General features: G+C 36.2%; 1 protein-coding gene across 1 annotated transcript in view; it reads left to right on the top strand.

Annotated features, from left to right (window-relative positions):
* The window catches only part of atic (5-aminoimidazole-4-carboxamide ribonucleotide formyltransferase/IMP cyclohydrolase), a 99979-nt gene that overhangs the window by 44330 nt on the left and 39843 nt on the right, over window positions 1-15806 (top strand). The window contains exons 7-8 of the mRNA XM_088607214.1: window positions 3478-3634; window positions 14990-15115. Coding sequence (XP_088463340.1) covers window positions 3478-3634; window positions 14990-15115 — 283 coding nt within the window. The remainder of the gene's footprint in view (window positions 1-3477; window positions 3635-14989; window positions 15116-15806) is intronic.

The raw sequence follows: 15806 nt of genomic DNA, 5'->3' as shown, positions 1-15806 counted from the left end.
TCCAATTGCCACCCCATCAATGACGCGTGCCAGCAGAGAAAAAGACAGACAAAGTGAGAGAGAACGAGCAAGCGCCAGAGAGAGACGAGAGAGCAACACACTGGGGTCTATTTGGGTAGTTACACAGTGCTAGGGTGGCAATTGGATACAAGTATAACAGGGGTGCGAAACCAGGGAACTATTTACAAGAATGCAGGCTATCTCATCACACTGTAATGCCGCAGGGAACTCTCGTTTTTATGTGCTTGCTTTTAACCGAGCGTTTCATAGTCTCTAAGAATGAAATTGATTTAAACTATGCGACACTTATCATTTAACGAGAGCAAACAGAGTAAACACATATTTAGAAAGACAATAACATACATAGAAAGACAAGCAGTTAGAAGTGCTACCGAAATTAGAAAATGATGCAGATACAGACACTAAAAATGTCTTCTGAAAAAGGTTTTGAGGTTAGATTTAAATTCACTCAGGGTAGGTGACTCTGATATCACTGAGGATACAAATCCATGGCCCTGGGGTGCAGCTAGAGAAGGTCCTGTCACCCACAGAATGTAGATGTTCTTGAGGACAGCTAGAAGACCAGGAGTTGCAAAGGTTGCAAAGTGGGGAGTAAACAGGCAATAAGCCAAATAGATACTGAATGAGGATGCGTATTTTGAAGTTGACTCGAAACCCGATATGAAGCCACTGCAAGGACTTGAAGACAGGTGTAATGCAACCCAATCAGGATTCTGGTTGTCAAATTCTGAACATATTGGAGATTGCTCAGTGTGGATTGTATTACCCCAGTGAACAGGTTGTGCGTTTATTAAATTCTAGAAAAAAAACCTTTCTTGATTTCGCTAGTTCCTAGTTTCTCTAGTTCACTTTAAAAGAAACTTTTATTCCACAATGCAGAGTACTATATGGCCAGTATTTACATATGATATTTGTGATTTAAACAAATTAACACTAACAGTTTTGGAGAATTTAAGTTTTGGCTGAGTTATTGCAGGATGTAAGACTAGAGATGAAGGTAGGAAAAATATAATTTAGAGAAAGTTTAGAGAAAGAATTTAGAGAAAGAATACACTTATAACAAGATCACTTCCTAATAGGGTTAGGCATACCTTTAGATTTTGTGTAGATACTAGCATTGAACTGTGTGTTAAATGCACATGAATTAGGAATGGGCAAACATAGCTGATGCTGATCATAGCTGAAGCCAGCACTATAAAATAATTTAACAAGTAAAAGGGTTTTTCCATGTTGAAAAAAGAAGATGTCGGAAAGGATAATCTGTTTTTTGAGGGAGAAAATGGTAGAAAGCATTGGTTTCCTAGAAAATTGTTTTAGAGGTCTCTTAGTGTTACTCTGGGTGGCATCAGAATCAACAGAAAAGGTATTAAATTTCAGGCAACATCCTTTAAGGATGATATTATGTCGACGACATCTGTAAAGGAATAGAAGGTGGTTAGAAAGCCTGGTCTTGGAACAGATAGCTGTGAAGAGACGGAATGCTGGTTTTGTGAGAGAAGCGGGCAAGTGGCCCAGGGAGGAAAAAAAGGTATGACGAAGAGATCTGAAGGAAGGCATAGTAGGTCGCAGCAGGTGTAGGCTAGGTTCAGGTGGGTAGCTGCATGAGCATGCATAGGCTGCAAGGGAACAAGTAATAGGTTTAGTCGTGCAAAAAAAATCATATTTTTTTTCTTGTTCCTTTGCAGCCTTCGCATGCCGACGCAGGTCCCTCATAAAATAAGTTTAATAAAATAGTTTGTCCTGTGAGATGCTGCCATCTCATAGTGGGTTTCTAACACTGTGTAGAGTTCCATCCACACAGTGCCTTTACTTCCATCCATTTTCTCATCTCTTTATTCAGTACAGAGGATTTTGATCCTATCCCAGAAAGCAACGGATGCAAAGCAGAATACACCCTGGACATAGCGCCAGTCCATCACAGGACAGACAAACTGACACAAACACACACACACACCAGAGCCAGTTTTCCCATAAGCCAATTAACCTACCAGTATGTTTTGGACTGCGAGAGGAAATCATATCACATATATGGAGAAAAAAACATGGAACCCAGAGAGAACATGCAAACTCCACACAAACAGGATGGCAGGAATTGAACCTAGGGCCCCAATGGTGTAAGATAGCAATGCTAACCAGTTCGCCACCATTAGAAATGGATGGATAGCTTAGTTATCTTTCTAGTTCAGTTTTGCATGCATAATTCAATTTTGAAAGCCACTGAGACATCTGGTACTACTGTTGTAATTATGAAAAAAGCATACAAAAAGCATGCTAACAACTGTGCCATCCTATTCCTTAGTTAATGCATTTTATTTTTATAAACATTTAACATTTAACATTTAACATTTAACATTTGTTGTTAGCAAAATATTTTGAATGCATTTTATCCTATTTTTTCTTATTTTCTTATAGTTATTTTCTTATAGTCAGATTTAATGTATATTTGAGCAATGAAAATATAGTTTTACAAGATCTGGGGAAAAGTCCAACAATTTAATACAGTGCTAAATTTAATATTAAGTCTCCTAGTAAGTCTTTGGTCTGCGCAGTACTGTATAGTACAATATATTGGACTGTGCAGTAATCTACTGCAGTAAGATATAATTGGTATATAAATATAAATCCACTACAGTGAAATATCTTTTTATAATCAAAATTAAGTTAATTTAGTCTTGTCAATTTTGAGGGACAATCTTTTTCCAATTATAGATTTTAAGTTGTATACTGTTTAGACTTTAATTTTAAACGGTGTATTGCATGATAAACATACTAATTAAAAAGTAAGTATATTTTTTAAAAGCAAGATTCCTCAGGTGGATATATAAAAATAGTTTATTATTGTACTTTAGCTTGTGAACACAGTTTCATGTGTGGATGTGCATGTGTGGAACAGCGGGAGGTGAGGACCCCGGGGGGGTTTATTGAAAGTGCTGTAATATAATATTTGCAGTGTGCTGTGCATACTGTTCCTGGTTAGTGTCATGCTCAAAAGTCTTTTCACTGCATAAACTGTATATCTTCTTTATTTGGAAATTATTTATGCCTAACTTTTTGTATAGAACATTTCACTTACAAAAAACTTACATGTTTCCTATATAGTAAGAATGTCCATGATAAAAGTTTGTGATGATAACAGAGTTTAATCATTTCATCACCCATATTAATTTATTCCTTTTTCCCCTTCATTTATTCCTGTTTTTAATTGTATAATGTTTGCATGCCCAAAGGGGTTGGCAGGCAGTTGACCTTGGACCCCTAGAGGTTTTTATTTGGTTCCTCTCCTCCATTGTCTTCTGCTCTTTTTTGTTCTGTATTCACAACATGTATGGTCACTTGCTTTGTTAAGCGTCTTGAGGCAACCTTGTTGGGAAAGGCCCTATAAAAAATGAATTGAGAGTTTAGAGACTTGGAGATTAATAATCCATGTTTTCTGAAATGTGTGTTTTTTCTTTCTAGGCTTTTACTCACACTGCACAGTATGATGAAGCGATTTCTGATTACTTCAGAAGAGAGTACAGTAAAGGGATATCCCATGTCCCCTTGCGTTATGGAATGAACCCCCATCAGGCACCTGCACAGCTCTACACTGTGCGACCTAAACTTCCCATCTCAGGTATGCAAGACACATGGCCCCATACTGTTGGCCAAATAAATTGTTTGAGTTTGTATTCAATTCAAAATGTGAAAGAGTTACACCAATGAGTAGGCTAATTTTAAAGTTATTATTTTAAGGTTAAGTTTATAACTTAAGGTTTAATAATAAGTTGAATATATTTAATAGACAAAATAGGAAAACAGACTGGCAATTCTGCAAGACAAATGTTAGGGATTATCCTGCAAATGGCAGAATGTCAATGGCGGTAATCTCAGGAAGTGTACCAATGCCATGTGCAAGCCCAGCGAAGCAAGATGAAATAGGTGATCAACGTGTATAGAAGATGGTGGTCCTTCTGAAATACGTGGGCACTGTACAAACAGGATAGGTTGTACTTTATTTTTGCATAGTTAGGTGAGAGTAATGGGAATAAATACACCAAAAAAAACACTTCCAAGACAGAACTGGTGGTGGTGTGGGAGTATACATCAGAGATATAAGAGTATATAGAGCTTTTAAAAGGTGCAGCTATAAAAATACTAGAATTGCACAGTGAGCCTGAAAAAAATATTACAGTAGAGGCAAATAATGCAAAACAGTTTTTCCAGTACTACAACTGTTTAAAATGTTATAAATATTATTTAATATATAGTAAATATATGCTTTAAATAGTTTGTAAGATAGCAGGGAATTAACAGAAGATGATGAAGATGTAGTAAAACATACTAAATGCCCCATGGATAACAGTTAAGCAGTATTAGGTAAATTTAATATAACTGATATTGAGGTTCAAAAGGCACAAATAAAATGAACAACAAATAAATCACTAGGACCTCATGGTATTTTCCCAGTCCTGCTTAAGGAAATTATATATGTTATTCACAGGAGGTGGAAGAATATTTCAACTCGAAGAAAGGCAAATTGCTGATGTACAGATTTAGCCATTCAAAATGTGCAGTAAAACCCATACCAGGGGTTCTGAGCTACAGACGGCCGTGGTATATGATTCGCTGACCAAAGATGATAGATAGGTCCCAGTTGTGGTGCATTAGATGTTAGAGAAATGATTGCTTCATCTAATCTCTCTACTGTGCATGTTTAAATCTGATTCATCAGATCAGCAGGTTTTTTAGTAATAACATGAATGAATGAACCTCCAGACCATCACCCAGGTACTTGGAAAGGAGGGATTTGTTTCGTGCCAGCCAGTTGGTGTATTATTATTACCTTGCAGTAGGGGAAGGAAATGGGCTGTAATTTCACTTTCCATCAGTACACCTTCCCAATATTCACTGATGCAGCTTTAACCAAGTAATTCCTTGAAGAATGTGATTTTTTTGTGTATAATTTATAGAGCTGCCACGATTAATCGATGAAATCGACGAAAAACAATAATGTAGTCATATTTTTTAAATCTACTAATTGCTGCCCTCCCCCTACCCCCCACATTGTGCGCCATTAATAGGATGCTACCATGCTCTGTACAGCTCTGTACATTATAGGGAATATAATATGGAATCGCTTATCTAAAGAAATTAATAATGATATCAATTTAAGGATCTAAATATATGTAATTATATAGCTGGTAGTATTACTGTAATCCACTTTCTTTGTAAACACATTTTATTTTTAATTTGACTCATACACACGATTACTTTCGAAACATTTTTAAGCCGTTCGTGTGACCATACCAATTTCACCAAGCAAAGGGAAATATACTGTAGAATAAACTGAGTTGCTTTCCGTTTAGGATAGCGACCAGAGTCCCTTATCATATAATGGGATTTCCAACCATTACCAATTCTGAATACTGTAAGTTTTTACTAGAACCTATTAGTCCTACTGTACCAATATAGAAAAGCACATATTAAATTTGAGAAATTTGGTTTCAAAAGTCCTCATATCAATGATGCCTATACTGTTTTCCTCTATGTTCCTAAATCAATATCTTTTATGAGCATGCGAAAGGCATGGTAAATCGGAGATTCTCAAAAATTACTGTACTTTGCATGATTGGAAACAAATGCGATATTGGATCAACGAAATGCTGTGGTGTTACTTTTACAAAGATGGTCAATGAAAAAAAGAATGTGGACCTGGGCAATACAGCTTGTTTACAGTTTACAGCTTGTCCAAGGTCATTCATAATGAATACTATTAGTAATATCTTCAGTAAAGACTTTGATGGCGACAGCTCAAACATGAGAGGTTGAGCTTTATTAGCTCCACCTTGCGTAAATTCCGGATACTATTATTTTTCTTGCGGTAAAGACATTGAAATCTTTCTACGACCGACCAACGCACCACTATGACGCGTGATGACGTAGACAAATGCCCGCGGTACGTGTTTGTGCCGTGCACTGTGAATGGCTGCATCTGTATTTTATAACATATTCAATGTTAAGTTATATTAACAATTAAGTAAAAACATGAATAAGCAAACGTGAATACTGTCAACTGTTCAGTCGGTTTAATTGAAAACACTTTCTTCAGTGGGGCCATTTAACAGATGCCTCAAGCCTTAAAATGAAATTGTATATATTGTAATTAGAATCGAGAATAACAAAGCGGTATTAAAAATACTACTGAAACTATAATAATGTGTCTGGTCATAGCCAGTATTAATTTAATAATAATTTCAAACTTCTTGTATCTTTTTCAGAGTAATTTTTTTCTTCGGTTTTCATTAGCTTCGCTTATTAAAATACCTATTTATGAGACACGATGTTTCAGATGTCAGTAACTTTGTGAACAAATAACACAGAGCCTGCAAGCTACTGGTTTAAAGATCGCGATTTGTGTAAAATTTTGCAGCTTTTATTTAAACTATCAAGTACCTGGTTGCGTTTTTAGAAACCTTAGTTTGAGTAAACCGGATCTGAGGTGCAAGTGACTATATTTAGTGCAAAGGCATTATGCCATTTTTTTTAGGCATCAGTTGAAGCCTTCTGAAGTCTCTCAAGAACATAAAAATGTAACATAATATTGTGTGGCATGATGGGCAACAGATTCTTTTAATTTTAAAGAAAATCAAAAATAGGAAACAATAACGCGTGTGCCTCAAATAAACATTGCATGGTTTTAAAACCCATAAAAACGGGTTTAGTTAGAACACGAAAAACAGGTGATTTTTCTTCCTTGTGAGCAGCTTAGAATCTATGTGTAAGCTGTAAGTTTTTAAAACTTTTTAATTAAACATTTTAAGCACTTTAATTTTGTAAACGCAACACGCATTCTGTACAGATACAGTACAGACACATTCTCCTGTCTTCCCGTGGTGTGAAATGAATTAGCAGGTAATTGAGAAAAACATTCACCTCCCACTGAGCTCAGTCATAGAAGAGGCGGCACCGACTGTATTTCAGACTGTTATGTTACATTTCAATTTTTTATATACATCTAAATAAAGTCAGGCATCGGGTGCATAAACTATTAGTTATCAATAATTAGTATTAAAATTCGCTCTGTGATAAATTGTTCCACTTCCACATCTTGTAAAAACATTAATTTGCAAACATGTTAAATCTGACTATAAAAAGTTCACTTTTTTCTGTCTCTCCCTACTCTCTCACCCGCTGCAGTTCGGACACAGAATGGTTAAAAATGGGAACAGGTCAGACAGCCAGAGGGAAGGGGGAGCGGGGAGGCGTCTTCCCACCTCTATGACTAAAATGTCAAAGAGAAATGGCTTGAGTGACATACAGAGCCGAAAATGTTTGGTGGGTTCTTCTCCACTTTAAAGGTACGCTTCTTCTGGAAGAATTTTCACCTTGAACGTTTACCCACCAGCTAACACACAGAGGCAAACTGAATACAAAATTTACTTGCAAGAATAGCAAACATTACAAACATGGAAAAAAAAAACATACTTGCTTTATGCTGTTATACTGTACAGTGTATTAAAACACTCTGTGGTCACTACACTGTGAATAACACTGCCCACTAAACCTTTTTCCCACAATTTCATGGGGGAAGGTCGTGTAGCTGATGAAATTCAATTCAATTTATTTTTGTATAGCACCTTTCACAACAAAGTTGCCCCAAGGCACTTAACAATGCAATTGACGATACATTTTGTCAATACAGAACAGAAGATAACAGAGGAGAGGAACCAAAAACTCCTTAGTAAGGAGAAAAAAAAACTCTAGGTGTCCAAGGTCAACTGGTTGCCCAACCCCTTTGGGCATGCTAACATTATGTAATTCAAAAAAAAGGAAATGATGAGGGTATAAATTCAATATAATTTAATCTTGCCTCGTGAAAGCAGAAATTCAGATATTTGTCAACATATTTGCTAAAATTATCCATCTCAGTAATTTAACTGTGTTAATCTCACTGTACACCCCAGTGCTCACTCAATGTTCACACTCCCAGTAAAATAAAAACCTTTTTTCCGCATTATCGACTTTGACCCAGTGGGGAAGGAAAAGTTTCTGTGGTCATTTTTTTCCACTGACAAGGTTGATTCAATATCATTCAAAAGGGTGTGTTGTGTTAACACAAACTCTGTTTAACAGAGCCGCTTGTAAGAGCCAGGTAACTTTCTGCTCAATTAAATAAAGCTACAGTACAGACATTTTAAATTCAAGGAAAATTATCTGTTTTTCAAAATCTGCTACTTTGCAAGCAGTAAACAATTTCTCAAAACGTACCTTTTGTCTTGTGCAAAGTCATCAAAGGTTTATTTTTTATATGGTTTCAAAGTATGTGTGAAATATCTTTTCTTACTCCAGTTATTAATCCAATCTATTTTTACTTATTCTGCTATGTAAATAATATAGCCAAAAGGATTGCTGTAAAGTTTCAATTCCAAGCTGAAAAGACCAGACTCAACGTGTCTTCTCTGACTCTCTGGTTCACAACTCGTCCATGGTCATTCATTATTAATTAATATTGTAACGAACCACAGGCATATAGATGGTACAAGCCGGTTGCACTGCAGTGACAGTACACCCCTCTGCTCCCCTGCGCATAACAGGGCTGCTGGCCGCTAGTTCTGAAGGAGGTCTTCTGTAGCTCAGCTGGAAAAACCTCTGTTGAGCAACACAGGAAACCCGGGTTGGAGCCCATGTGGCGAAGGACAAACTGGGGCAGGGGCAGCGAGAGCACAAACCCAAGTGTCTCAATTTGTTATTATGTTATTAATAATATATTCAGAATTGCATTTAAATTGGAATGTTTTTACAAATATATACAACTTGTAAATGTAACCCTCTTCCCTCTTTTAACTTAAAGAATTGTGTGAAGAAATCCTAAATCACAATACCATCACTGATGATAATTCATCCATATACACATACACCATAGCCAACAAGAAGCTATAGTAGTGGACTTTATATATTCGGCTATGTAAGAAACAAAGTAATTCTCTGGGCTTTGAACTGCCTGGGTGCAGCATGTATAGCATATATATATATAGTATAGTTTAAACTTTTTTAATTCCAAGTTAAATTGTTGGCTGATTATTGGCTGCTGACATTTGGATTTAGACAAAATATAGATTTTCTCAATTTTGGTCTAAACCTGAATGAGACGCATCATGTTCACAATAAGGTATAATAGTGGACTATTATTATGCATTCGGCCCTATGAGAAACAAACTGAAAGTAATGCTCTGGGTGCAGCTCGCTACATTACAGTGCTCATTACCACTACAAGGACCATATAATAAATAAACAAAAGAATTACAAAACGTTTCCAAAATGTCCACTTGTGATACTTTAGCTGCTTACGATTCCATATTAATATAACTATCAAGTGATGTTAAATCATTACAACATTTATCGTTTTACAATAACAGCCAGTGGTGTTCTTACTTTGTATTCTTAGAAAAGGATAAAACGTTTTAACTTATGAAGTACAGAATATAAGCTTAATAATGTTAGAACAAGCACGTTAAAACCAGAACTCACTGTAAGTTACCAAGTTAAAGACTTTTATGCATAAAATATTTATGACGAAGGTGGAAGTTTGTGTACTTTTGTCCAACTGAGCTATCTTGCTTTTATAAAATATACAGACTTTTTAATGTTTAATGATTAACATGCTGTAATATACAGTTTAAAATTATTAAAAGTCTAAAGAGTATACAACTTAAATTCTTAATTGGGAAAAAAATTATCCCCCAGCAGTGACCAGATTTTGAAACCGGGTGTTTTCTGGCGACAGCTCAAATGCTGTACATGAGACTTTAAGCTTTATTAGCTCCACCTGGCGGTTTTACAAGGTGCTTTCGGATACTGTTATCATATTTCTATTAACATGCAGTATGATGCGGTATATTGTGTCGAGCCCACCGCAGCGTACCTCGTGCTATTTGAATGGCTGGATCTGTAACTATCAAGTGGTATTAAATCAGTACAACTTGTTTTTACAATAACAGTGAGTGGTGTTCTTACTATGTATTCTTAGAAAAGGATAAAACATGATTACTTTTTATGAAGTACTATATATTAACTTTATAATGTTAGAACAAGCACGTTAAAACCATAACCCACTGTAAGTCACCAAGTTAGACTTTGATGCATAAAATATTTATGAATAAAGTGGAATATTGTTGTGTACGTTTTTATATTTAGCTACCACTACCATCTACTGCCTGTACATTAGTTACTACTGTTTTTAATTTCTGCTACCAAAATTTACCTTTTTTATATGTCCAATTGAGCAATCTTGCTTTTATAAAATATACTTTTTATTTAGTTTAATATTTAACATGGTGTAATACACTGTTAAAAAATTCATAAGTCTAAACAGTATACAACTTAAATTCTATTATTGGAAAAGGATTGTCCCTCAGCATTGACAAGGATTTGAAACCAGGCATTTTCTGGCGACAGCCCAAATGCTCCATACCCCACATTAAGCTTTCACTGCTCCACCTGGCGGTTTTACAAAGCAGTGCTGTCCCACAACTGAGTATTTCTAAAAAGCTGCGGTACTGCAGACAATGAACTGCGAACTACTGCTGTATCCCGTGTGCATTTTGAATGGATGGATCTGTAATAACTAGACTACGGGAACATCAGGAACACAACTGAAAGACAATAACGCTAAAGCATATGATGCTTCCATAAAGCATTTGATTTGAAAGGTCCATCATAAACAATGGTTGTTAAATTAAAATCCATAGCAAATTAGGTTCGTGGATGGACAAGTGTCTCAGAAACAGCATGTTATCTAGAGGTTAAGTCCCTTACGATGGGAAGTGGTACGCCACGGGGATCTGTTATAAATGAGCTAGATTCTGGTGTAGTTAGAAAACCTGTCAATTTTACTAATCCTAAAATAAGAAGACTGGTGGACGTATAAATGGTAGACAGATAGTTACTAAAAGACTAAAACAAAATATCGGAATGGGCTGACACTTGGCAAATGAAATTCAACATTGGTAAGTGTAAAGTTGCCAGTATACTGGTAGTAGGAACATACAATATACATAAAGCACGAGTGCTTCTGAGCTGCAGGGTGTTGACACTGATACCTTCTTTTTGTTTTATGTAGATTTGACTATGTCTTCAAACAAAATGACAAAACAATAAAGCAACAAGGTTTTGATTTACAGCAAAAAGTGTGGAGTTTAGTTGAGTGAACTAAAAACCTTAAGTGTAGAGATTTGAAACGGGAAATTAGAGATTGAGAGATTTGATCCAGGTAGACAAAGTCCTAAGAGATATAAATGGGTTCAACAACCTTTAAGAAATACTTCTTAAATATACTTCTTGTTGTTTTCTTTGAAATTTAATTTTTTTGCTTGTCTTGTTGCACTATGTATAGGTTTTCTTTTGTCTTATGATAATGTTGGTGGGTTTGCCCTGTCCTTTGATACAGTATGCTACAGAAGGTTATTTACTTGTCCGGTTTTATGGTATGTTTGTAAGTGTTAGTCCTGGGAAGTTGCTGCCCCTGCCGAAACAAGTCAGCTTTATTCTGTTTTAACTTAAATTTTGGTGAAGGCTAAATTAAGAGATCCCACCAATTACTTTAGTACCTTCCACAATATGGTTAATTAGTAATAGTGTATTTTTGGATATGTGCAGTATGTGTCATTCTTTCATCTTAACAGTCCAGTCGGCTCGTTCCAGTGGTTTTCATTAGGATTGAGATCTGGGTATTTGGGCCAGGTAAAATGATGGCTGTCTGTCATGCTCTTTAAGCTAACCATGTGTTCCCTGTGCATGATAGAATTAATTTGACTAGAGATTATTCATTTTGGCCATTGAGAGAGTTATCAGCCATATTCCCCTGCAACAGGGGATAAGAAACAGGGTAAAAATGGATAATAACAGTGTTAAGAAACAAATTCAAGATAGTGTTGAGGCTGATCTGTGTGAATTCACTTCAGTAAGTCTTTGTTTCATTGAAAAAGATTGTAAATTACAAACAAGAATTATTAAAATATTAAAAAGAAGGATTAGAAAAGTTGTAATTATAGCTTTGAGAGGAGTCATTCTGTAATAAATTCCTAATAAAACAAATGTGTAAATGTATACAAAGTATAATCAGTGCCAATCTGTGAAATTAATGTTGATGAAGTTGATATTACACTAGCAGGGCTATTAACAAAAAATGAATCTCTGTACACAAAGGAGATTACTGCTTTGGTGAGCTGGTGCAGTCAAAACAATCTCCAGTTCAATTTTGGTAAAACCAAAAAGGTCATCTCTGATTTCAGATGTGACAAAAATGAACACCAACCTCTTGTGATTAATGGTTGGATAGTGAAAAGGGTACACCTTTAAGTTTCTTGGTACAACAATCTCATCCACTTTGAAAGGTGAGACAGTCTATCAGAGAGAATATTTTCTCAGGCAGCTCAAAGTTTGGTGTCTCTCAGGTCATGATCCATTTTCACAGGGCAACAGTTGAGAGTGTATTTACTTTTTCTGTGATGGTCTTGTTTGGTAACTCAGCCACTTAGGAGAAGAAACCACTTGGTGTAGTGGTCTGAGGGGACTGAGCCACCCTCCATCGACCGGATATATCTCGACCGCTGCTGCAACTGGGCTCGAGCTATACTTCGGGATCCAATTCACCCTGGCCTGGCCTGGATCTGTTTTCACCCCTAGGTTCTGGTAGGAGGTATCACAGTATCAGAACAAATAGATTCAAAAATGGTTTCTTCCGCCAAGCAGTCTGCATTTTAAACAGCTCAAATTAGCACCTGCACTTTAAGGTACTGCACTGTCTGCATGTCTTGTCCTGTCCTGTCTTGGCTGTATTATAATGTCTATTGTCTAAATGTATTGTACATGTCCGTTTGTCATTTGTGAATTTTTTTCTCTAATGTTACTGGGTACAGCTGAACGAGTAAGCATACACATGTTGTATATGGCAAATAAAGGAATCTTGAATCTTGAATCCCCATCTCTGAATTGGCTTCATCACTCTGTTCTCTTCCCCATTGACAGCTTGTATGTGGTGAGCGTACTGTGCGCACTTAGGTTGACATTACATCATCCAGGTGGGTGCTGCACATTGATAGTGGTGGAGGGGAGTCCCAATTATCTGTAAAGCGTTTTGAGTAGAGTGTCCAGAAAAGCACTATATATGTGTAAGGAATTATATGTAAATATCCTCCCTCTGAAATAGTTTTTTTTTCTAAGGAAAACTAATCTTGAAGATGTTTATTAAAACTCGTCTTTCACAATTAATATGTATTGTTACAGCAATAGGTGACTAGGAAGTGTCTCTTAGCTTTTAGATAGTTTGTGACACATGGCAGAGTAAACACTTCCAGCTTCAAAGCAGAGGTGATGTTTGCTGAGATGTGGGGGGTTACCAGATCAAAAACAATTGTAAAGTTTGCCTTGGTATACCTAGGTAATTAAGTCAAGAGTTAATGACTGTCAATAATCAGTATAGAAACATCATATAAGATCACAGTAAGACCACAGAGAAACAACAGGAAAAGAACAAGAAGAGAAGGACAGAAGGAGAGAGGAAAGAAAGGTCAGACCACAAGAGAGGAGTTGGAACTTGGGGCTTTCACCTCGTGCAAGCTTCTGCTTCATGATCTTCCAAATGAAACCTGACAGGAGCAAGCATCTGAACCTTGCTAGGGAGAGCTTGCTATTCTGTTTTTAGGTAACTTGGGTTTCCAGGGTAAAAAAAGATACCTTGGTTAGTGACGTCTTTCTGCTTAGGGTGCATTTTTAGAATAGGGAGATGGGATCCCATTTATTTTGTGGCATTGGGGGTGCGGAGAGAAAGATTTAACTGCAGGTTGTATTGCATTTATTTAGAAAAGCATCTTATTTCTAATTTGGCCTTTCTGTAGGCGTTAAGAGTTTAATTCTTAGTAGAAGTCTGGGGTTTTTTGTTAGGCCTCTGAAATGTCTAGTTTGTAAAAACTGTATACCTAGAGTGACTTGTGTTGTCTGTAGCATAGGGTTTGTCTAGTCTTTGTTAATAAACACTTTTTAACCAAGTGTGCCTGGATTATTGCTCTTTTCACAAAACAAAGAATCACATGCCTCTAATTCTAACAACTGCTCGATAAATGTAATATTCAATCAATTTTAGTGAGCTTACCATTTTGTAGAGAATTAAGTAACTGATGCAGTGATGTGCTGTTTAATGTTTAGCAATTAAGCAAAGAATTGTGTCTTGATTATAAATTCAGTTTCATTGTGCAAGGAAAGGAATGTTACCTTTATTTTTGCCACCAGAGTATACTTGGCTTTCCAACTTATACTCAATGAATGTTGCTCACATTTCAAATTTCTTAATTAAATTCCAGATCCTTTACCATTACTTGTAGCAACCAAGCTCTTAAATTATTCTGTTGTAATGTAAATAGCCATTTCATTTAAGACCAAAAAAGAGATACTTGTGAATATTCACTTGGATATTCCCTGGTATCTTGATTTCCAACAGTGCTTTTCTCTCATTGTGGTTTGTATTGATATTGGTATATGTTGGTTATTGTAAGGTACATTAGTCTGTTTTCTTAAACCAGAACCCTCTTAAAGAATCCAGTCCTTTTGAAGTGACTTTCTTGCCTTGCTAAATTTAATATCCCCTCCGTTCTGTCTCGGGTCCAGGGGATTTCCTTTCCCAGGCATGAGAGAAACCATGCTTACTTAACATTCCTACATGGCAAACTCTTATTACTCGATTATTCACATTCCTTATCATACCAAGGAGTCATATGGAGGACTGATTCATATATATCAGCTTAGACATTTTTCTTAAGGATTTCTCCTTAGTGGGAAAGTAATAGAAACTATTTCCCAAAGGTTTCCCATTAAGACTTGTAGGTATGTGGGGAAATACTGATTTCCTAATGATTGTATCTAGGTCTGTAAATCTTAGTTTATATTATGTTGTAGCATTTAATATTTTTCTCACTTGTGTATTCTTTGTTTGCAGTTCTGAATGGGTCTCCTGGTTTTATCAATCTCTGTGATGCCCTGAATGCCTGGCAACTGGTGAGAGAACTGAAGGAAGCCCTGGGACTCCCTGCAGCTACATCTTTCAAGCATGTCAGCCCAGCAGGTAATATCCCGTCCTGGGATTATGTGTTTGGTCCTTAGGTCCAGCCATTGAGGACCAGTGCTTCATATGATTATTTTCTTCTAGCATTAGATAAACATATTGTATTACTATTAATAAACGAGCTAGCTGAAATGTTTGAAGTCTAAAGCAGTTAATGACAGAGACCTATAAACTTTTCTAATTTGAGAAGAAAGGGAGGTACAATGTGGGGAATGGTAAGTGATAAATTTGTGTGTACAATATTGAAACCTTCCTTCATATCCAAAATGTAGACTCACATGAAAATCCTAAAAACTGGTCAGACTAGTTTCTCTGACTCCCCTTACATTCTTTTAATGCCTGTTCCAGCATAAACAACAATTCAAAAATTTTCCACTTACTCACAAAGTACAAAATTACCTTGCCCATCACCTCTTGCCCTAATAAATCCTTACGATTAAGAACTCTGCTGCCGATCCTGTACTCACCCATGTCTGCTATTTATTTGAGTTAAATTGTTTGATTTTTATATCCAATAAGTATGAAAGTGGAACACTGCAGAGTGTTTTTGATTTTATAAAATCTTTGGAATTATCTGTCTATGGTGTCAGCGAGTACTGAGATATTCCTACTACCACTACTACCTACTCCCGAGAATTCCTGCTTCTGCTCCATGACAAGGCATTCAGTATTGTCAACATTTATTTTTAAT

Source organism: Lepisosteus platostomus, chromosome 14, assembly GCF_059453375.1.
Source record: "Lepisosteus platostomus isolate fLepPlt1 chromosome 14, fLepPlt1.hap1, whole genome shotgun sequence".
Classification (NCBI taxonomy): Eukaryota; Metazoa; Chordata; class Actinopteri; order Semionotiformes; family Lepisosteidae; genus Lepisosteus; species Lepisosteus platostomus.
Note: the sequence above shows the minus strand (reverse complement) of the source record. Positions and strands in the feature narration are given on the sequence as shown.